This window comes from Anarhichas minor, unplaced genomic scaffold, assembly GCF_050575085.1.
Source record: "Anarhichas minor isolate MPS153535 unplaced genomic scaffold, ASM5057508v1 ptg000026l, whole genome shotgun sequence".
NCBI classification, from domain to species: Eukaryota; Metazoa; Chordata; class Actinopteri; order Perciformes; family Anarhichadidae; genus Anarhichas; species Anarhichas minor.
Window position 1 is genome coordinate 7,212,923 of NW_027466472.1, and position 22,293 is coordinate 7,235,215.

Here is a 22,293-nt window from a genome sequence, read left to right on the forward strand (position 1 = left end):
GAGGACGGCTCTTTCATGCGGTGGGCTGGAGCGTGAAGCCGGGGGGGGGAGGCTCTCTGCCCTCAGGAATGTGGGGAGGACACAGACCACAGCTCTCCCTCATCCTCCACACGCTGTGTTTCTGGAGAGAAAACTTTCATTAAGCCTGCAACCGTGAGCTGGTATGGGGAGTTGGATTTTGATTTAATTTGAAATGTGTTGTTTGGGTACATAAGTTCTCCTGAAACCTGCGACCGAGTTTATTTACAGTTACATGATCAAATGAGCACGACGTAGGGTAATGATTAAATTATAAAATGTAACAGCAGATTAATGTTCTGTGGTGTTTAGGCTCATGCCAGCTGTGTGATTGAAAGTGTATGTGTGTATTTGGGCATAACAGAGTATGACGGACTCTTCTGCTTGATTTAGGAAGCATTTTTTTCAGGCAAGTAAAGTTTTACTATATTGAGAAATAAACCAATTTAGAAATGTCAGATAAATGTTTTGTGAAAAGATAACGTTTCTTTGTAAGTTCACAAGAGTTACATGTACATTTATTTAAAATATTTCCACAACAACAACATACACCTTTACTATTTGACGATATTCAGAGGATATTTTGTCTTTTGTGGGGTTTGAACACAGATGCTCAGGGCTTCACACTTCTGGAACATAAAAAAACATGTGATGGATGGAGCTATCAGAAAACATGTGATGGATGGAGCTATCAGAAAATATGTGGTGGCTGGAGCTATCACAACACGTGTCAGCAGGAAGAAACCCAGTTTGTTATGTTTGGGTTGTTATCTTTGTACTCTAAATGACAAAAGCGTGATCAAAAACAGCTGCTGAACAGACTAAAGTGAGATTGTCTTGTCAATTACTAAGGACAAGGATAAACTTTGATATTTGCTATATAATTGTGTAAAATATAGTTGCATGCTGTAGCTTTGAGGTTTCCCTTAATGTTGCCTGTTGTGGGTGCAGGTGTCCACATACTTATTATATTTCCATGTTTTTTTCCCTCCAGCGTGTACATCAGTTTGTAAATCTCTGGTCCCATACAAATCTCCTCTCATCACAGCTTCAGCTGCATTTCTTTCTTAAGACACAGGATGGCGCCGACAGCCCACAGAGATGGCTCGATGTAGGCTTCTTGGTGCACTTGCAAGGTACTTACACTTGCAGTCATGTTGCTAATTTCTCCCAAAAATCTGACAATTAATCTACAAATCTATAAACTATATAGCGATATCAGAGATTAACACATTGGTCAGAAATAAGCATTACCACCTCTGAAGCATTGATTATATTGCTTTTGCCACTTTGAGATCACAATGAGGCAATCAATAAAGGGTTAATACGGTGTAATGAATGGGTTTATTATGATTAATAAATCATTCAGGGATGCTCTATGGATCAATTATAAGACATTAATAAGAACACATTTGTGATCAGCAGATTGTGAAAATCCCTTTGGCAGATATATTCCTTTTCAGTTTGTTGAAACAAATATTGGTAATCTGTTAATAAATGCTCTCCCTATAAGTGAATAAGTCATTTATAAATCATGCTGTCTACAATTCCAAGTGTTAATTAATTAGATGTTAATAACACCTGAAATAAGTAATCATTGGTCTTACCTGTCAATGGGATTGTTCACAACCTCATTACCCCAAATTTGTTTGTTCTTAATTAAGACTATGGCGCCCTCTAGTGACAGACAGGCGCAGTGTGGCGTGATGTTTATTGTTCGGGACGAATAAAGTGAACCAACAAAGTCACTTCTATTCAAGATGTTTTAACGACGCAGCTCACCGAGCGTGCAGGCCTGCACACTGAAACGAGATGAGGGGTAAGATATGTGCTTCAGACGGACCTCCTCACCGCTGAGACTTGTGTGTGTGTGTGTGTGTGTGTGTGTGTGTGGGTGGGGGGGGGGGGGGGCTCCGAGCAGATAGACAGCGGCGCAGCGAGGGAGTGCAGGGGGGGGGGGGGCAGAGCGCACACCGGCCGGTCTGTGGACGCTGCAAACACAGGCAGTCAGACGGACGCTGAGCTGCAAGGGAGGACGAGCCTTTACCTTCTCAGCCACACACACACACACACACACACACCGAGGTGTTGGTGGAAAAGTTCGCGGCAGCTGCTGAGCCAGTGAAGGCATCATGACTGTGTCGTTGCGGAGCTGGGTCGCCAACGAGGGAGGAAAGCACTTTGTCCTGGTGGGGAAACTTTTGTCTGTTGTGTTTTACATCTGTTCGTGCTCCACTCATTAGAGGAGACTGTTTGTTTTGCCCGCAGCTAAAACTTCTACCAACTTCCATCCTGAGGAGGCACTTAATGAATGGACTCTCAGTCAGTTTGCCAATGCTCTTAAGTGAGTTTATTGTATCTTATGTGCTGTATCCATACAGCCTACTACAACCATTATATGCCATGGTTTTCTTTTTTTGTTAAAGATCAAATGTAAATCCTGAAACATAAAATGTACATGTAAATGTGTGTTTCTATGTCTTGGTGATGAAAACAAGGATGTATCTTAGACTATACTGTCCATTCTGTGCTGTGTGTGTGTGTGTGTGTGTGTGTGTGTGTGTGTGTGTGTGTGTGTGTGTAGATACTGTGGCTAGGGGCGAACACCTGGCTCTTCCTGAAGACCTTCCTGCTGTACTTCACTGGACAGCAGTATCACTACCTCTACAAGATGCTCGGGGTGAGACTCGACACATTTACATACTGCACACTGCATTTATTATCAATGCTCAATACCCAATACCTTTTAAAATGAATATCTTTAATCCTAATTTAAACAAAAAGTCTGTCCTACCACCAAACTTCAAACTACAGGTTTGTAACCTGTGCTGTCAGAGGTGTTGAGGAGCTAAACGTTTTAGATATCAAAGTTATTAAAGTTTTTCAGATTCTGTCAAAGCTTTTTGGATCAGTAAACTGACAATCTTTGGAGATAGACAAGAAATGCTGTCTTTACCTGCAAGTTAAGCTCTTTACTGTATATTTGTGAAAAGGTTCAAACAATACTACGTGGACCGTTAAATAACTAATATGTACAGAACAAAGGATTTGGTTTGAGGTATGAAATATTAAGTTCATGTTGTTTACTTATTCCCCCAATACAGACATTTGACTCGTCACAGTCGGAGAAGCACAGGTGTAAACAATAAAATAAAGGATGGCTGAATTCAGGGTCCCGGTTGTGTACGTGCTGGCTGAAGGTCACACTGACATCGTTAATGTTATTAGTAACACCTGAGCTTTTCTCACTCATGATCAGTCAAAATGTTTGCTGTGAAAAAGACCAACGCTGGGTCTGAAATCACCCCCCCTTTTCCTATGTAGTTACTATGTTTTATTAGTTCAGATGGAGGAAAATCAACATCGAGCTTCTTTAAAAGCTATATTTCAGTGGAGCGCCTTCGTAGCCGTGTGAATGCAGCGCATGCTACATTACCGCCAGTTAGATTCCAGCCTTCGAACTGTCAAATGAAGGCAAAAGAAAAGTCTTAATAATTGCAGCCTCAACAGTGACACTCAGGGAGAATAAATATTAAATATAAACTAAATTGGCCCCCAAATTGGTCATGTGACACTTCCTGTGACTTCCTAGATGGCAGCTATCAGACAGTTTTTCGTAAGTAAAGGGACTAAATCTTTGTTTTTGAAGAAACATGCTGCTCCTGGCTTCAGAGACTGCTATTTATATCACAGGAGCAAGTTTTGTGATGGATGGTCGACTGTCACATGCAATTAGCCACAACTCTGTGTGTTTGTGTGTGTTTAGAGGTCGGCCAGTCTGTGCCGGTCCAATAGTGACACGAGTTTGGGCACACACTCGCACAAGCTCACACAGAATCAGAAATTCAATTTTGATGCGCACTGACTCATGTGAGCGTTGGTGTAATTGTTGTCACAAGTTCATGTTAGTGCGTGTGTGTGTGCGTGTGTGTTTTTGTGCCAGAGAAAATGTTCCTCACCTCCTGAGAAAATCACACAAATGCCACTGACTGTCCAATCACCTGAGACTTTCTAAGCTCAGACGCTGCCTGTTGCTGTCCACCAGCTATTTGCTCCCTAATTGTCAAGACATGTGTTCGTATTCAGTCAGTGAAGAAAGTGCGATATAAAAATTGATTGCAAGAGAGTTGTGTGCAGTATGGAATAAAAGAAACAGCATGTGTGAGCTATTCATGCTCTGCCTGTACAGTGGGAGGCACCGGGGAGAAAGGGGCAAGTATGGGCACGCCGCTAGGCTTTGACTGAATGCCTTGCCGGAGGGCTTAAGTTTACGTGTGTGTGCGTGTGTGTGCGTGTGTGTGCGCGCGTGTGTGTCTATGTGTGCACATGCAAGATTGAGATGTATTTTGAAGCTTTAATGCAGCTGAAGGGAATTTAGATTTATCTTCAAAAAGCATCTTCTCACATTCACCTGTATGGTTCAGTGTTCGTGTGTGTGTGTGTGTGTGTGTATTTTGGTAGTTTGGGATCTACAGACAGCAGGATATCAGATATCCTGCTTGTGGTTTTGCCGTCAGCTTTTGTATGGAAAGCTGTGTTGAGTGAATGTGCTTGGGAGGTTTTTAAAGGGTAAAGGTATCAGACTTTTAAGTGTCGACCTCGACTCGCTATATGTAGATTCTCACTCTGACGTGTTTGTGTGCTCCATTCTTATATTTCAGATACCTTAAAGTATGCCTTGCACCTCTATCTGTTTCAGTCCAGGTTGTTCTCATACACCGCTCGTAGCTGTAACTACGGAAAGTAAATAGTAAATAGTCATAAGCAACTTAAAAGATGATGATATGTCAAGCATCTTGGTTAACGGCCATGAAATTCAACTTACTTCGGGGTAATCGGAAGAGACGGCACCAGCGGTGCACGAAAGAGGCTGCCAAGAACAGGGTTCAAATGTGCTGAGTTTAGTCGACACCAAAGCACATCCAGTGTTTCCGCGTGAAAACATCTGTGATTATTGAGCTGTAAGCTTGAGATTTGTAAAGACAGATGGCGGACATCGCTCCCATGTCTCTTCAGGTAAACTGGTCAGGTGCCGTGTCCGCTCAGATGTTCTGAGATGTAGTAGAAATGCATAATTACCAGTTATTCATTTGGCAGATGCTTTCGCACAGAGGGACCTACAAATGAGGTGCAGTTTACGCCACATTAGATCAAGGAGAAGCCTTTGAGAACAAGTGCCTTCCGACACACACCTGACACAAGTGGCCACGAGGCTTGCAGGTACATGAAGTAGAGAAACTACAAGAAAGAGCGACAAAATAAAAAAGATACTCTGGGAGGTGAAAGGCACAGGAATGCTGGTGTTTTAATTACAACCGGAGGTGAGTTACTGCAGTGCGGCCCACTGATTTGGCAGTTGCTGCAGCAGCAGCAGTGGCTGTGACACACAGCTCATGGAGGCAATTAAAGTACTTTAGCTATTTCTTCTCGGAGTCACAACTCAAGTCAATTCTGACACACATATTTTTGGATTCAGTGTGACTTAAAAACTTCCATGGATTGTCATTATAGTGTCATATAAATGTTCATGAATCGGCATAGAAAAAAAGATCCCTACAACTAGGTTTTCTTCACTGACAGTTGTCTGTACATCCATCAGTACATTGCATTACGGAACGGTTAATTGTGCCTTTTATTTGCTCTGGGAACAAAATCAAACAACAGGCGCGCAGTGTCCGACTTTAAAATCCCTGGTTTATTGGAGCAGGAAAACAAGGAATTACGCAAACTTTCATGCATCTGTCTTTGCACAGAGTTGCTTGTGTTGGATGCAGAAACGATAATGAACTAATCTTTTGATATAAAACTTACTTTTGACGTATAAAATGTTGTTTTATTTCTTATTGGTTATCATTTAAAATTGATTAAACTCTGTCGATATCGATTTTTATAAGGATATCATGAATTCTCATTTAAACAGTTAGTCTTTGTGTGTCATAATCCCAATCAAAAACTAAATTAGTGTTCTGTTTAATTAAAGGCAAAGCCTCAGAAGAGAGACGGATAAAGGAAAACGATTATTAGCCTTCACACTGAGAAGGACAAAGACGGTTTTCAATAACCCTGTGTGGCGTGGAAGTCATGCCTCAAACCCTCAGTGTGCACTTTGAATAGTCCAAATCTGAATAGGAACAGCTCAAAAGTGTGTATCTTAATCCGCCAAAGCCTTATCAGGCTGCATCAGGCCCCATTTCAACAACCTGACTAACAGTGTGTGTGTGTGTGTGTCTCTTTCTGTCTTTCCCAGCTAGGGCTGTGCATCAGCAGGGCGTCTGCGTCCCTGCTGAACCTGAACTGCAGCTTGGTGCTGTTGCCCATGTGTCGCTCCCTGCTCACCTTTGTCCGAGGAACACACACGGTAAGAAAGAGGTGGGGATGGAGTGAGGAAAGAGGGATCGGAAGAATGGGTTCATTGAGTTAGAAAAGTGGGCGGCTACACCAAGTTTATCTTTTGAAAGACGTAAAGTTGAAGGATTTGTATGTAAAAATGCAAGAAAACGGTTATACTTTTGGTGCATTATTTGTAAAGTAAATGCAGTAAGGGGAAAAGGATAAGTTGAAATTGAGTTGTGCGCGTTGTATTTCCCTTGAATCCCAGCCAAAAAGATAATGCTATTGTCTGTGTTATGACACCATATGCTCCTGTAGGTATCGAGCAGAGAGACTCGCAGACTGCTGGACAAGAGCAAGACCTTTCATGTGGCGTGTGGTGTTTCCATATGCATCTTCTCCGGTAAAAACTAATCACCACAGCACATATTTCTTCATGTATCACAGTGTGTGTGTCAGTATGTGTGTGTGTGTGTGTGTGAAGTGTGGATAAATGGACCCAGGCTGCCTCAGCATTCCCGGCGTACCAGCTGTGATGTCCCTTCAGCTATCATGTGTTTTTGCTGTCTAGTTATGTGTGTGTGTGTGTGTGTGTGTGTGTGTGTGTGTGTGTCTGTGTTGTTTCTCTTGTGAGTCTCCTCTCCTGACATCATGGGAGCTTCTAGCAGCCGTGTGTCCGCTGGCTCTCTGCTTTACAGGCTTCCTCCTCTGATTCTTTCATATCTGTACAGTAACACGTGACTCTCTTGTTCTCACGAAAGAGACGACCTAAGTCAGCACTAGCCACCGATATATATATATATATATATAACCCCATGCTGTGTGCTTTTCCTCACAGTGATCCAGTCATTGTGTAGAGATCCTGTTGCTGCTATAAAGATCTATTGACCAGTAACATCGTGACAGTGGCTGATGAGTTTTTGGGATGTGGCTTGTAGAGACAAAACTGATTTTCAAAGCCTCTAAAATTTCAACAGGGACTTCTGAATTACAATGTCCAACAACTCCTCCACCAGACAGCATGTAGAGGAAGACAGAATTGATTTCAAAGGGATTCTTCAGCGATTTAGTATTTAGTTTATTTACATTTAGGGGAATCGAAAGAGACAGATAAAAAATGCACGGTCAAAATCAAAGCAGCAGATAGCATGACTTTAGTTTCTAGTGTGGGTCAAACTCCAGTAATACTAGATCCTACACAGGATGCAACTCAATCTAGTCTATCATAGTATATGATGTCTGCATGGTAAATGTGCATGTCTTGTTGCTAACATGCTAATAATGACAATGTGAACATGCTGATGTTTAGCAGGTTAACTGTTCACAATGTTCACCATCTTATTTTATCTTGTGACCCGATGATGAGGAACACTTTGTGCCAATCCACCCAAAATAATTGGGATTCGTCCTCTGTGCCAAATTTCATTGCAAACGTTGAGATATTTCAGGCTGGAGCAAAGCGGTGGACCGACCAAACAGCATTTCCGTCATTAGAGCCAATAGAACGATCTGGCATCTGTTCTTCACAATTGCATCATCTATTAGCTTAAGTCGTTATTTCATCATTACCATTCACTTCCTCAACTCATCAACACCTCACACACACACACACACACACACACACACAAAGCTCTCATGTTCTAATATCAGAGTTCCACAGCTCTGAGACAACAAATGACAATGAAGACGGAGAGACAGCAGGAGGGAGACGTAGACACAGAGAGGAAAGAGAGGGGGGGAGTGTGGGGGAGTAGTGGGAGTGAGAAAGGATGTGAGTGAGAAAAAAGGACCCTTGTGTCTCATGATTACGCCCTCTAATTCCATCAGCTGTCGAACGGCTGCATGGTTAGCCTATGATGTCAGGGAGGTGTGTTTGTGTGAGTGTGTGTGTTGGATTGTGTGTGTGTGTGTGAGTGTGCCAGTGAGTCAGGAAGAATGTTTTGCTGACTTTCTGCTGAATAGACAAAGAGATGTTTGTACAAGTGTCCACTAGCAGTTCATTTTGACCTTTATAATTAAATGTGTGTGCGTTTGAAGCAGAGGAGCTGTTCTGTTGGTGTCTGTGCACAAAAATGTGTGTTTTAAATCAGCAGTGTGTAACCCTTTCTCTCTTCTTCTGTAGTTGTACACGTGTCGGCCCACCTGGTGAATGTTGTCAACTTCAGTGTAAGCTACTCAGAGGACTTTCCTGCTCTCAATTTGGCTCGCTACAAAGGAGAGGTGAGACACGAACACATGCAGATTTGCACTTTATACTTGTGAGGACCCTCATTGAGTTGATGCATCCCATGGCCCTCTAACTATAACCATCACAACGACATGTCTAACCCCCCTATCTTACCTTGACCCTCAGGCCCAAACGCATTCATGGTGTTTCACTCAGTTGTGCACATGAAATTTGATGAAAGTAGTTGTTTGAAGAATAAAAATAAGGAGCTTGAGAGGGAAATATCAATCCTGCACCTCACCTCTGCACAACTGACCAAACATAAAGTGAGCAATTCTTTATTGTTTGTGTTTCCTTCTCAGGACCCCAAGCTGATCATTTTGACCACAAGTAAGAGGAACTAATCTTTCTTATACAGTGTTGCGTAAAGACAAAAGATGTGTGTCTGCATGTGCATGCTGGTATGTTTTTTCTTTTTGTTCTGGTGAAGCAGGGTAGGTGGTAAATGTGTTGCAGATTAGTGTGGCTTTATGCCAAGAGGAGAGGAGGTCCTGCTGCGTTTAGTCCTGTCTTTCTCCTCTCTGTATCTTTGCTGTTTAAGTGGGTAAAATAAGTTATTGTAGAAAAAAACAGAATTGCTTGCTTGCTATTAAATTAAAGTTAAATTATGAGGAAATATCTAAGTTAGCAGACTTCTCCCTTTACATGTGTCTCACGTGTATGTGTCCTGGGATGTTAGTTTGACTTTGTCTCTGCTCTCTAATTGGCTGATTCTCATTAGTCCCAGGAGTCACAGGCGTCCTCTTGGTTCTCATCCTCTTCCTGATGTTCACATCCTCCTCCTACTGCGTACGGTAGGTCAACCACACCACCATCTGTAAAAGCTTCCTTAAGCCTAAAGATCACGTTTTATTTGTCTTCTCAATGCATGTGTGAGAGAAAAGCTTTTTTGGATTTGTTCGCTGCGTGAGCAACTTTCATTGGAATGAATGGGAGCCATATTGGAGCCTTTGGTTTCTGTGCTTACGCAAATGTGTCTCTGCCGCTGTGTGTATGTCTTTGTGTCAGGTCTTTCATTTCTTCTCTTTTTCTTTCTGTTTGAGTTTAACTTGTGAGAGAGAGCGAAGAATATAGGATGGAAACCATAAAGAGACATGCTAACAGACGTCTGTTACGGAGCAAACCCTAGCTAAGTGCTCCACTCACAGCTCTGTCATTACTCAGGTCAGAGTGGGTCACACATGAGCAGCCCATGCTGGTTTGTGAGACCTGAAGTGTGTGTGTGTGTGTGTGTGTGTGTGTGTGTGTGCAGTTGTTGCAGTTGTCCTTCAGTAATTGAACAGAGGCTTTTCCAGACCACTCAAGGCTTTAGATAAGAGTTGTTGTCTGGAGAGGTGGGATGAAGGCCGCCGTGCACCAGAAGAATATGAGTCACAATGATCCAGTGATATGAACACACATTAGTATGTATATAGTAAAATATAATGAAAATTGACATAAAATAACTTTAGTTTAATACCTTTAAACCTCTAATAGTTTATAATGCATCTCTTCAATCAAAATGTAATTTTTTTTTAAATGAGAAAAATAAAAGAATAAATCAATAATGCCTAAAGTTGTTTTTTTCTGCGTTTATCTAACCTTTTTAATTAATTTAACTTTGGTTGCTGGAAAATGATTTAAATCTATTGTTTTGTGGTCAGCCCCAATCTATGAAAAATTGGACTCGAACCCAAGATCACAGTAAATATAAGGGCAGTTTTAATTAATTTTTGCAACTCCTCATCACATAACAGGGTTGAACATACATTTTGATTTAAATTGAACCAAGCTGCTCAGTCCTCGTGGTGTCTCTGTACTGAAACGTGTGCAAAGAAAACAAACATGAAAGAAGTGGCAGTAAAAGAGGATCAATACAGGGTTTGATTTGCAGTGTTTATTTGCAGTGTTTATTTGGGGGGGGGGGGTCGTTGTGTGTAATGACCCCTTTAATATTGACCTCTGATGTCCTGCTTACTCAGGCTCTGAGCCGGGAGTCTGGTCCTGAACAAACTCTGACCTCGCTTTCTTCTTTTGTTGTCTGTGCTCTTTTTGTTTCTCTCATTCTCTTGTTCCCTTATATCATGTTACAATGTTATTATTCCTCATTTACATCGATTTTGAGTCATTTAATCTCTTATAAAACATCCTAGGTGTGACATAGAGGTAAGAGTTAATTTGAAAATAATTACACATGTTGCTATTTTGCCTTTTCTTCCCCCAGGTTGTCCAACTATGAGATCTTCTGGTACACACACAACCTCTTCATTGTCTTCTACATCATCCTTATGGTGCACATGGTCGGGTAGGTCTAGAGGCGTAGCTATCTACGTGTGTGTCCGTGTATGTGAGTTTGTCTCTGCATGATCGGTGAGTTTTTCTGCACTGTTAGTACAGTTTGTCTCCCTCTCAACCACTTCCTCCAGAGGAAAAGATAAGACTTATCTTCAAATATGAAAGTCAGCAAATATTGGAGACAGCTGGAGACATTTCCATCAGCAACTTCAGACTCTGACTGAAACGCCATTTCATTTCTTGCTCTGACAAAAGTAAAGCGAAGTTTTTCATGGGAAATCAGTGTGCAGGAATTACTTTACTTAACCTCAACTGTAGAAACAGGGTTTGCTTGCACATGACTGCTCTCTTTTTGCAGTGTTTTTGTGTTGTATTTGTCTTGTATTTAGTGTGGTTGATTTTTTAATGACAGCCTGTATCTATACGTTGAAGCCTATGTGAAACGGCAGTATTTGTTTTTGATATTTCCTCGCTGGCAATTTCTTGTTTCAGGCTGAACACACAAAAACATACAAACACAATCACACTTACTTTACAGGAGAGTTTCTACTACACATGATCTGCATGCCTTAGACATTTTGAATGATTGGTATTGCCATTCCAACATATTATTGCCAACTGCACGAGTTAGTCTGTATTTCATTATATCAGGAGGTCTGAATGTGGCATTTAAAAGGAGATCAAAATGCTCCTTTTGGATAATGTGAACATTCATATTTACTTAATGTTCTTTTTCTATAACCACACCTCAGAAATCCTAAATGTTACTCTAAAATAACCAAACTATGTGACTTTTCTTTTGTGTCAGAGGAGCTCTGAAGTATCAGACCAACGTCGAGGCCCACCCTCCAGGCTGCCTCAGAGCCAATCAGAGCAGCGCAGAGCAGCAGGGCGAGGAGCTGGAGCAGGGTGAGGATGAAGAGATGAGATGCGGAGAGGAGGCTCACTTCCAGCCACACTACCCCCAGGTCTGTGTGTGTGTGTGTGTGTGTGGTTGCGCACGTGTTCGTACCTCTTAAGTATGTTTCTGTTTTGTAGAGGGTGTGTACGTGTTGTGTTGAGTATTTGGGAGGTGTTGGAGGGAGTTGGTCCTGTTTATTAGAGGTGCAGTGCTGTACGGGAGGGGCAGGCATCCTCTTTCTACATCAAGGCCTGTGTTTGTGTGTGTTTCTTCCTGAGTGTGTGATTATATGTTTGCACACGGTCGTTAAGCAACGAGCTAGTTCCATAAAATCCCCCTTAAACCCGATTGTGCTCTGCAGGGTTTACTGGAGTTGTGAGCAATTAGTCTGCGACAGGGAAGTGCCAAGAAAAAGAAACAGAAACACCACACACGGTGATAGAAGGGTCCAAAGGATTTTGCACGTGTTCTCATGAATATACTTTCTTTTGGATTCAGAGCCCGCTTGTGTTCTTCGTGAAACAAGTCGGGAGAATACAACACATAGATACAACATAAGATTCCCAAAGCTTCCAGGACTAACTCTTTTCATATCACAGATCGTAATGATCGACCAGCCTAGTGGGAAAACTGTTTTAGTCAGCCTCCTTTTGTATGTTAAGTAGGATTTTTTTACATTTACGATGCGTTCACTTGGCAAAGAGAACTACTTAAGTGGGTATAAATCGGTGGCAAAATGGCTGCAATCGGCTAGGGATCAGTCACTGCATCCTGTGCTTAGCGGCACCCACAACGTTTGTGATTGGTTCGCTGAACCAACACTGAACCAACGCTGTCACAGCCATGTGGAGATAGCTCTGGCTATACATCTATTTGAAATCCGAATTTAAAACTAATGCTATGTTTAAACTACAAGCTTCAAAAGCAACAAAACAGCCCAGCGAGTCGCCGTTGAAGTGTTGGTCAAGCGTAGTTGATTAAGTTATGTCGTTAAATAGCACTGGGATCTGGCTAACAGCATATTTTAGATGGAACGGAACAGGGTTAAACAAAAATATATGATTGGTTGAAACTTTACTGCGTCATTAGAGCGCTGATAAAAGTTTGGACCAGCTGAACCTTAATTTGTAGCCCATTACATAGAAGTATTTAAGAAAAATGCTGACAGAGAAAACTACTTGTTTACTATTGTAGCTATGACCGTCAGGTTTATTGGTCATGTTACTGTAACTATGACTCCCTAAAGTACCTGCTGAGAGCTCTGAATGTGGCGATATCTGAACTGTGCTTTTCAACTTGTCTGCGTGTCTCTCTGTCTGTTTGTAGACATGGCTTTGGGTGTCCGGTCCTCTCTGTCTTTACTGTGCCGAGCGTTTCTACCGCTACATCCGCAGCAGCGACCCTGTTACCATCGTGACGGTCATCCGGCACCCTTGTGACGTCATCGAGTTGCGCATGCTTAAGAAGAACTTCAAAGCTCGTCCCGGACAGGTGAGAGGACATGACATGTCCAAACATTTTGTTTTTGGTACATCTCAGTTGTATTCATCACTTTACTATTTATTTAATCGTAGGATGTTTTGGAGGTGAATATAAATTCCTCAGAGGTTCATCATCTTATTCTTTCTGATGTGACTCCACCTTTGTTTCTCTCCCCCTTTGTTTCTCTCCATGTGCTCCCTTTCTAATCCTCTCCCCCTTTCTCTCTCTGTGTCGTCCTGCTGTCTCTCCATCCCTCCCCTCTCTTTCTCAGTATGTTGTTCTTAACTGTCCAGGTGTCTCTTCATTCGAGAACCATCCCTTCACGCTCACAACGGTAAGACTTTATGTAGCACATTCCTCACTCATGACACAATGCAAACACACACACACACACACGTCTATATACTCACACACACATATGTTTCTACAGTTTCTTAAACTTTCTTCCCCCCGGCAAAGAACATCCAGTTCTTTGTCTCTCCCAACGTCCCGCCCTCCTCTGCTGCTGGCTGGCACTTGAATGACAGCTGGGTCGCCCAGTAATATCCTGCTCCACGTTATTTGTTAGTGTTTTCACATTTAGTCCAGATTGTATGAGACAAAAGCAGAAGACAAACAAACAACTTTCTGTTTAGTCAGCAACTCAGCATTCAGGAATGGACACACACACGCATACACACACACACACACACACACACACACACACACACACACACACACACACACACACACACACGCACACACACACACACACACACACACACACACACACACACATCAGCGTGTGCATGCCTATGCCTGATGTGTTATGGAGCTTTGAGGAGGAAGGCAGGGAATCACACTGACAGAGAGCAGACAGACCCCTGAGGCTAGTCTGCCAACAGGAAGGCTTAGTGTGTCTGTGTGTGTGTCCATGTGTGTGTGTGTGTGTGTGTGTGTGTGTGTGTGTGTGTATGCATTGTTACATTTATTGAAAAGAGTTTTAGCTGTGTACTGTGGATGTCCACTGGGTTGTGTGTGTGTGGATGCCCGTGTCTTTGTGTTATTTGCTCATGTATGTTAGTGTTTCCTTGTACTCTCCAACAACTGAGAGTGTGTGTACTTGTATACGTGTGTAGTTTTTTGTTGTTGTGACTAACTGTCTGCTTGCTAACTCCTCGCAGTGTCCCACAGAGAACAAGGAAACTTTTGGCATCCATCTTCGAGTCGTGGGAGACTGGACTGGTGGTTACACACATGCACACACACACACACACACACACACACACACACACACACACACACACACACACACACACACACACACACACACACACATTAATTTGGGGCGACCGTGGCTCACTGGGTAGAGAGGGTAGTCTGGATGAATATAGTATAATAAAATAAAAACACACACACACACAAGGACACATTGGGATGCTTACATAGGACAATATGTGCAGTAACACACAGAAAAATAGGCACACACACACATTTTCTGTTCCCTACCAGAGTTGACAGGATGTAAGTCCTTTTGTCCCTTCTCTCTGGGGAGGAAGCATTTCTGAAAAACTATCACACACATAGAAACATCTTTCTATTTCTCTTTGTCTCTGTCTTACTATTTGTGTATGTTTCACCCAGTTTTATTGTCTGGTTGGAAAACTGTATTCGCCATGCGTGTGCTCACACACACACACACACCTACACACACACATACACACACACACACACACACACACTCACATTACACAGTTAATTAACATTTACAGAGCTTGTAAAATTTCAGTTAAAGAGCTGGAAAGATTTGGGATGTTTTTGACTTTAAAACCTTTTTGCTGTGTTCAAGGCCCAAGTACTTTACACACACATGCAGCATGTCAGAGAAAAGGAAAAGTCAATGACAAAAAAAACACTAACCTATATCTTGCACTTTTTTATTTGACTGCATCAGCTGCATTGGTATGCAGCGGACTCAGAGGTGATCACTTCTGGAGGAAAGGCCAGTGTATATGGCCTTTACGACATATACACGTTTCCACTTGCTACTGTACACATACACACACACACACACACACACGTTTTCAGAACACAGGAAAGGAAGTGGGTCTGTTTGTGTTTGCCCCTTAATCTTCCATGAACACAAGTTGTAAGGAAACACTGGAAAGCATTGAGTTGGATTGTAGAGACACCTATCATGTTTGCATGATACTCTTTATGACCATGTCCATTCTTAGAGAGTTAGATCAGTGGGTGAAGTAATGAGAAATACAAAACCTCTCCTCTCCTCAGAGCGGTTCACACAGCTGTTACTTCCTGAACCAAGGATGGACCTGGAGATCCTTCCCATGGTGCAACAAAGGAGATACCCAAAGTACGTTTGTGTGTGTGCGTGTGTGTGTGATGTGGCTGACATGATTTCTCATGAAGGCTCAGAATCACAGAGGGGTCAGAGGTTTTGACCTCCAGACCTCTGACCCTGTGCTCTTCCTGGTCTGTGTTAGAGAGAGAGAGAGAGAGAGAGAGAGAGAGAGAGATATAGATAGATAGATAGAGATGAGTTTGCCCCCCTCTGTAAACTGGGCAGAGGTGTGTGACGTTACCCACTTATGGTCAGAAGAAGGGTTAGGGTTGATTTCCATTTAACTGGTGTAGTTCAACTAGTGTAGAATGCATATTGTGCTTATTTAATTTTAATAAAGTGCCACTAACCCTAAATTCATTTCAATGAATTGAGTCAAATTTGTACAAGTGATATTACTTAACACTGAACTACTCCAATATGCTTTTATTTTGTTTCCAAGCAAAAACAACAGGTAGACATTTGGGAAAATGTGCAATATCTGCAGTATTGAAACCAGTTTAATGTTAACGTTTATTTGTGTATTTTTGAATAGAAAGTGAATAGAAAGTTCTTAGTGTTACTGAGCACAGCGCTTGTGATTATGTGACAGTAACGTTGAGCCAAGCTTCACTTGGCGCTGTGGTGGGTGTCTGGGTGTGTAACGGCGGCTGCAGCAATACCAGCCATTTCCTGGGCTCAGTTTTGAGTTTCATGTCTCGTGTTATCTGAGCAGATTTGGGTATATTTCTGAATGCAGATCTTTTTTTGTGTTTGACCATGCTTGGTATTTTTATATCTGTCCATTTAGAGTGTGTGTGTGTGTACATGTATGTCGATGACACAAGTGTTTGAGCAGCTGTTGTAGAGATGACGTGTGTGTGTGTGTGTTTGTGGGGTCAGACAAGCTGCACCCAGACTGTCTGATTTCAAATGCAGGATGTTTATCTGCAAATGTGTGTTTGTGTTTTTGTCCCCACTGTGCGTTCAGGCTTTACATTGATGGTCCCTTTGGAAGTCCATCAGAGGAAGTGTTCAACTACGACGTCAGTGTTTGTGTTGCGGGTGGAATAGGAGTCACGCCGTTCGCCTGCGTCCTGCACGCTCTACTGTGAGTTATTGAAAACAAACAAACAGACAAACTGATAAATGAACAATTGGAGCAAGCGTTAATTTGTTTCTTTCTCTCTCTTCCCTCCTCCCTGCTCTACCCCTCAGTGACGGCTGGACGGGTTTCAGGTTGCAGAGGTTGTACTTTGTGTGGGTCTGCAGGGAGCTCCAGTCCTTCTACTGGTTTGCTGAACTCCTGTGTGCTCTTCATCACAAGGTCAGGACAAAGTCTAACAAGCTAGACTGTAGCCTCCAAACTATAATGATTAAAACGTGTGGGAGCTAAACTGTGGTTCACGATCAAGTTTGGTAATTTTGTGTGCTTAAATGTCAACATTGTGTCAAAAGATTCACTTTCACAAAGGACTTTTGTAGTTATTTGGCTTTTAAAAAAACAACTAAATCACCTCAAAATGTCTGCACATGCTCTGCTTTTACTGTGAATTAAGCCAGTTTACCAGCAAAGATAATCTATTTGATACAGACATCCGGGACTAGCAACGTTCCATTCCTGTGTGTGTGTGTGTGTGTGTGTGTGTGTGTGTGTGTGTGTGTGTGTGTGTGTGTTTGCTCCTATGCTTGCTCTTCCTCAGGTCAAAGAAAGTTTTCTGGGTTTTAAGGTGAAGGGAAAGGTCAGAGGTTAAAAAGCGTAAAAGGCTGCAGATTAGCAGGGGAGTCGTTACTTTGACTCATAACAGTAAAAGTTTATATAGAAATATGGATTGATCAAATAAAAAACACTCCTAAAGTATCGATCTCTGCCCAACTCCAACTCAGAGTTTACTGTCAATTATTTGTTTGTGGCAAATAACTTCCTTACTTCTACTGAAACAGTCAGCAGAACAGATAATATATTTTATAAAGAATATAAATGAACAACTTCAGGTTTTTATAGTGATATTGAGTAACAGACTGTTGTTTGTTGTATTTCACGCCATCTTGTGGCTGGTTGTGACTTTACCTCTCCTCTATCAGAAACCAAAGGAATATATGTTTCTTATGTGTTATATATTTTATCCCAAATATCAATGTGTTGAATGAGACATGATGCATCACAGAACCACTAAAACACTGCAGTTTCCGTGCCTGTGTTTGCCTTTTAGCTTTGGCAGGAAAACAAACCGGACTACTTTAATCTGAAACTTTACGTCAGTCAGACAGACAACCTGCAGGTAGGTGTGACACACACACACACACACACACACACACACACACACACACACACACACGCACACACACACACACACACACACACACACATTTCATTGCCCGTTATCTATTTTTATTAATCCATTGCTGGTCAGTCTTTAATGATTGAACCCACTAGAGGGCAGTGTATGACAGACAGAGAGAGAAGCTACAGCAGTTCACTGTCTGTCTGTTGCTGTCTGTTGCTCTCTCTGAACTACACAATATTTATTGTTTCAGATTGTTTTAGCACAATCACGTCTATCGCAAACCATTTGTTTCAAACGTCCCACCTTTCCTTGCTGTGGCAAACTGCTATTAGAGACCATGAATTGGAGGCCTCAATAAAGACAGAGCAATAAAACATGACCTGTTATGAGAACATCATTGATTGTATCAATTGTTTGGCCATATTTTATATCAGCAGCTACCGAGTGTTTATTAAATGATACGTCATTGAGCTCAAGCCAAACTCTTCAGGATCTATTCAAAATGTCAGACATGTACGTGGATTATGTAGAACCCTAATTCAGGTTTGTTTGACTCACAAGCTCCACTTGCTATTTTTGTTTGGTCATGTGACCACGTATTATTTTCTCTTTGTTAGTATAGTAGTGAATATCCCCACCTGTCATATGCGGGAGACCGGGGTTCAATTCCTCGACGGGGAGAACACCCTTTTCCACAGCACGCTGCCCCCTGAGCAAGTTTACGAGGAGCCACAGAACCAGTCCGTCAATCTGAGGCTTGTGAATTAGGCGCAAACAACCCATGTAGTGCTTTCATCCATGTTTATGTTTGGTGCTCCTGATTCAGGAGGGTTCCTGCTCTTAGTCTGCTTAGTGTGTAAGATAGGCCGCAGTAAAGGCAGGAAATCATATAACACTATTGTGTGTTGCCTTACACCTGCACAGAAAGATCCTGACCCGCATCAGAGCTGCTCTGTGAAAAAGGATTGGCCAAGGGGATTAACTGGCTGACCACAAAAAGATGATAATACTTTGCCTGACCTTTTTTCTCACACCCATGTCCTATAGAAATGTCTTGAGATACAGTTTACTGGGCTGTCAGTCTCTCACACGCAAACTGAACCAGCAGGCTTTTGCTTCTGTCTCCTCTTTATATTGTAGATGTATATTGTGCTTTAGATGTAAACATAGTTACCTATTAATGGAAAGTAAAACAACATTGTCAACACCGTCTTCTGCCATCTACACAATACATAAAGTAATAATATAATAAAAATAATACTTTGCAACATACAGGAGCTCAGATACATGTAATGGACCTGGTGTCTGATGGATCTATAAGGGAGATTGAAATGATTTTGATCTTCTATCAGTAGCGTACTTGGCTGATACGCAAGCAACCCATGCAGCTCATTATTTTTACTTATCATGACAGTGTGGGATCTTTAAAGCTATAGATGTCAACAGTGCTTTTCTGATAAAAATAAGATTTTATGTGTCATCAATCTGCTGCTGCATTGTTTAGATGTCCCTAGTTAGGAAGATATTAAATGTATCATGAAGGACAATGTTCCTGAGTTACTGCTGGATTTACATTTGCTTAAAAACATAATCAACTTAAAAAGAGATAATATGTCAGTGTTGTGTTGGCAGCTTGTTTTCCGCTGCCCTAAAATGACCAAACCAATCGGGTAACACTGGGATGTTTTTGTTATCTACCGTATTCTCCAGAGCATGTCTGAGGAGAAGTACCGTCCACTCACCTCGAGGCTTCTGGTTGGTCGACCCAGGTGGAAGTTACTGTTTGATGAGATTGGGAAGACCAATAAGCAGTGAGTAGAGTGTGAATGTCCTAACCTGACCCGCCAGATAGTTTGTTACACAGACACATTTGTAAAGCCGTCATTGAAAACTGTAAGAAAAGGCACTTTCAAAAAGAATATGTGGCAGGTGATTGGATGAATCATCTGTATCTCTCTCTCTCTCTCTCTCTGTCTCTCTCTCTCTCTCTCTCTCTCTCTCTCTCTGTCTCTCTCTCGCTATCTCTATCTCTCTGTGGTTTCAGTAAGCGAGTCGGGGTTTTCTGCTGTGGACCAAAGGGAATCTCCAGGACTCTCCACAAACTGTGTAACTCAGCCCGATCCTCTGGAACAACCTTTGAATTCAACAAGGAGTCCTTCAGCTAATCGAACATCAGAGCTGGTCCTACACTTCAACCTCACTGAAAAACATTGACATAATATGAAACTGGCCACAAGAACTTGAATATTCATGGACTGTATTATTATCTCATATGCATCTCCGCCCATGGTCACAAAAAGGCCCAGCAGGACAAGACCTTACCATGCAGCTTTAGTCCCTGTTCCTCTCTACAAACCAGACCGACCCCCAACTGACGGCTCTAAAACCTTCAGCTTCAGCATCTCAACCTCTGAGAAAAACTGAAGAGACCAGCCCACTGCTCGGATTCTCCACTCAGGATGCTCTGTGTTGCTGAAGTTGCTGTTGGATTTCATCTTTTCCCCGACACACCCCTCTGTGTAGTAAATTTGTTTTCTCATGCTGGCGTGTACTGTGAGAAAGAAAAACATCTGACATAACCTGCAATTCGCCGACCACAAACACAACAACATAACAATACAAACAAGAGGGTATTCATCTTAAAGTGCACCAGGGCTGAAACATCACGCACTATTTTCGTGTCAGCCAAACATCATTTCATCTTTACTTGACACCAAACGAGCTCTACCGACCAAAAAGCATCTGTATGTCCCACTCGTGGAATCAGGCTTTGTAGACAGCATCTTTAGACTCCCCCCCGCTGAGAACACTTCCTGTGTCTGAAGTATTTGATTGGTGTGTGAGACCGTCACTCATTGGATCATGCGGTGATTGGCTCCTATTAGAGGAAAGGGGTGGAACCAAAACGGACACTTGATTTGGTCTTTTTTAAAATGTTGTTGTTCATCTGTTCGCTGTTCATGTATGTGCATCAAAGACCTGTCTTCATACAAAGCAAACCTACACTACACCTCAAGCCAGTATTCTTAGTTCGTTGTTTTTACAATTTATTTATATTTTTTAAAGTTATTTTATGTTATGTGAAAAAACACTTCTGCGGGGCTTTGGCAATTTCTCAACAAAGTAAGTGTCTTGTCCTTATTGTATACATATCTCCAGAAAGGCAAGCAGTTACTGTAATCATGAAAGAGGAGGATACTGGTGAGTTGATAACAATCTATTTGTAAGTTTGACAGCACATTTGTAGTAGTTTATGTTTCAGAGTCAACTATTATTTAAAAGGAAATGTGCCAAAACTGAAAACAGCAGGTGTTTGCAAACAATCAACATCTTGATATTTCTGTTTTTGTGACTGAAACAACGGTATTCTCCTAAATTGTGCTTAATAACCATTTATTTAGCATTTGAAATTTGAATATATTTACATGTTGCACAGTACGTCTCTTTTCAGAATTGTCCTCTTTTTTAAGAGCAACCCAAAGCCTGACATACAGGAGATTTTCTAATCATTATATATTGATGTAAGTGGGAAATATTATTTTTTTTCCAATCCTGGAAAAATGTACGTTATTATCACAAATATATAATTCATATTCACAAGCATATACTCAAGAAACAATGTCATTTTGTCAAACAACTTTGAGTGTTTAGTGGCATGAACTACACCTAGTTTAGTTCTGTAATCTGCTTACTGAGCTACCTCTACTATTGTGAAACTGAGTCGTTTTTTGTTCAAATTAGCAATAAGATATGAAGTTGACACGACAACCAAAAGCAACTACATCAGTGAGAATGTGAAGTAGCCATGAATTAAACATTGGTACTCAATATACAAACTGCTAACAAACAGGCGCATAACCAAGAGATGACAAAACAATCACAGAGAAAAACTGGATCTTATTTGTCTGATTTGAATGCAGCATGTACAAACTCATGATTCATCTTTGTTTGCATGATGCCACCTACATTGTCTTTGCTTGTGGAAGATCACAGTCCTCTTGGCACACTGTGGTCCTTTAGCACCATCGCTAACACACAAGAGAGTGTGTTGGAAATTTGGTCGGTGATTTCACTTCTGTAAAACCGTTTTGCACTCAAAGACACTTACACTGTATATGATGAACTGTATAAAATGAGGTAAATCTGTGGATGGTTATACTTGTTCATTCTTGCCTATACAAATTCATAACCGAGGGGTACATAATACGTATACTCTAGATTCTCACAGACTCTTTTTCTGAGCAATCTTGATGTTTATAATACATCTTGAAAGGCAGTTTGGCTCTCAGTTACGACAAGGCATTTTTACTGATGAAGAGTATTAGGGGGCAAATAAACCCGGGCAGTCACTACAGCTACAGTACTGCAGACCTGAGATTATCTAAAATTATTAATTTCCTACTAACTTTTCCTTGAGCTAACTCCAATGCAGTTTATTTGACTCTACCTATAG

The 22,293-nt window shown here is 41.6% G+C and overlaps 1 protein-coding gene across 1 annotated transcript; it reads left to right on the top strand.

The window, feature by feature from the left end:
• The first annotated feature begins 2,083 nt into the window (after positions 1 to 2,083).
• nox4 (NADPH oxidase 4) lies at positions 2,084 to 21,955 on the top strand. Its single transcript, XM_076100279.1, has 18 exons — positions 2,084 to 2,207; positions 2,603 to 2,698; positions 6,266 to 6,376; positions 6,667 to 6,751; positions 8,471 to 8,568; positions 8,878 to 8,905; positions 9,297 to 9,369; positions 10,779 to 10,859; positions 11,658 to 11,817; positions 13,077 to 13,241; positions 13,504 to 13,566; positions 14,396 to 14,456; positions 15,504 to 15,585; positions 16,544 to 16,663; positions 16,771 to 16,879; positions 17,766 to 17,834; positions 19,551 to 19,651; positions 19,885 to 21,955. The coding sequence occupies exons 1-18, from the start codon at positions 2,151 to 2,153 to the stop codon at positions 20,003 to 20,005; spliced, it is 1,680 nt and encodes a 559-aa protein (XP_075956394.1). The 5' UTR covers positions 2,084 to 2,150; the 3' UTR covers positions 20,006 to 21,955.
• The last annotated feature ends 338 nt before the right edge of the window (positions 21,956 to 22,293 follow it).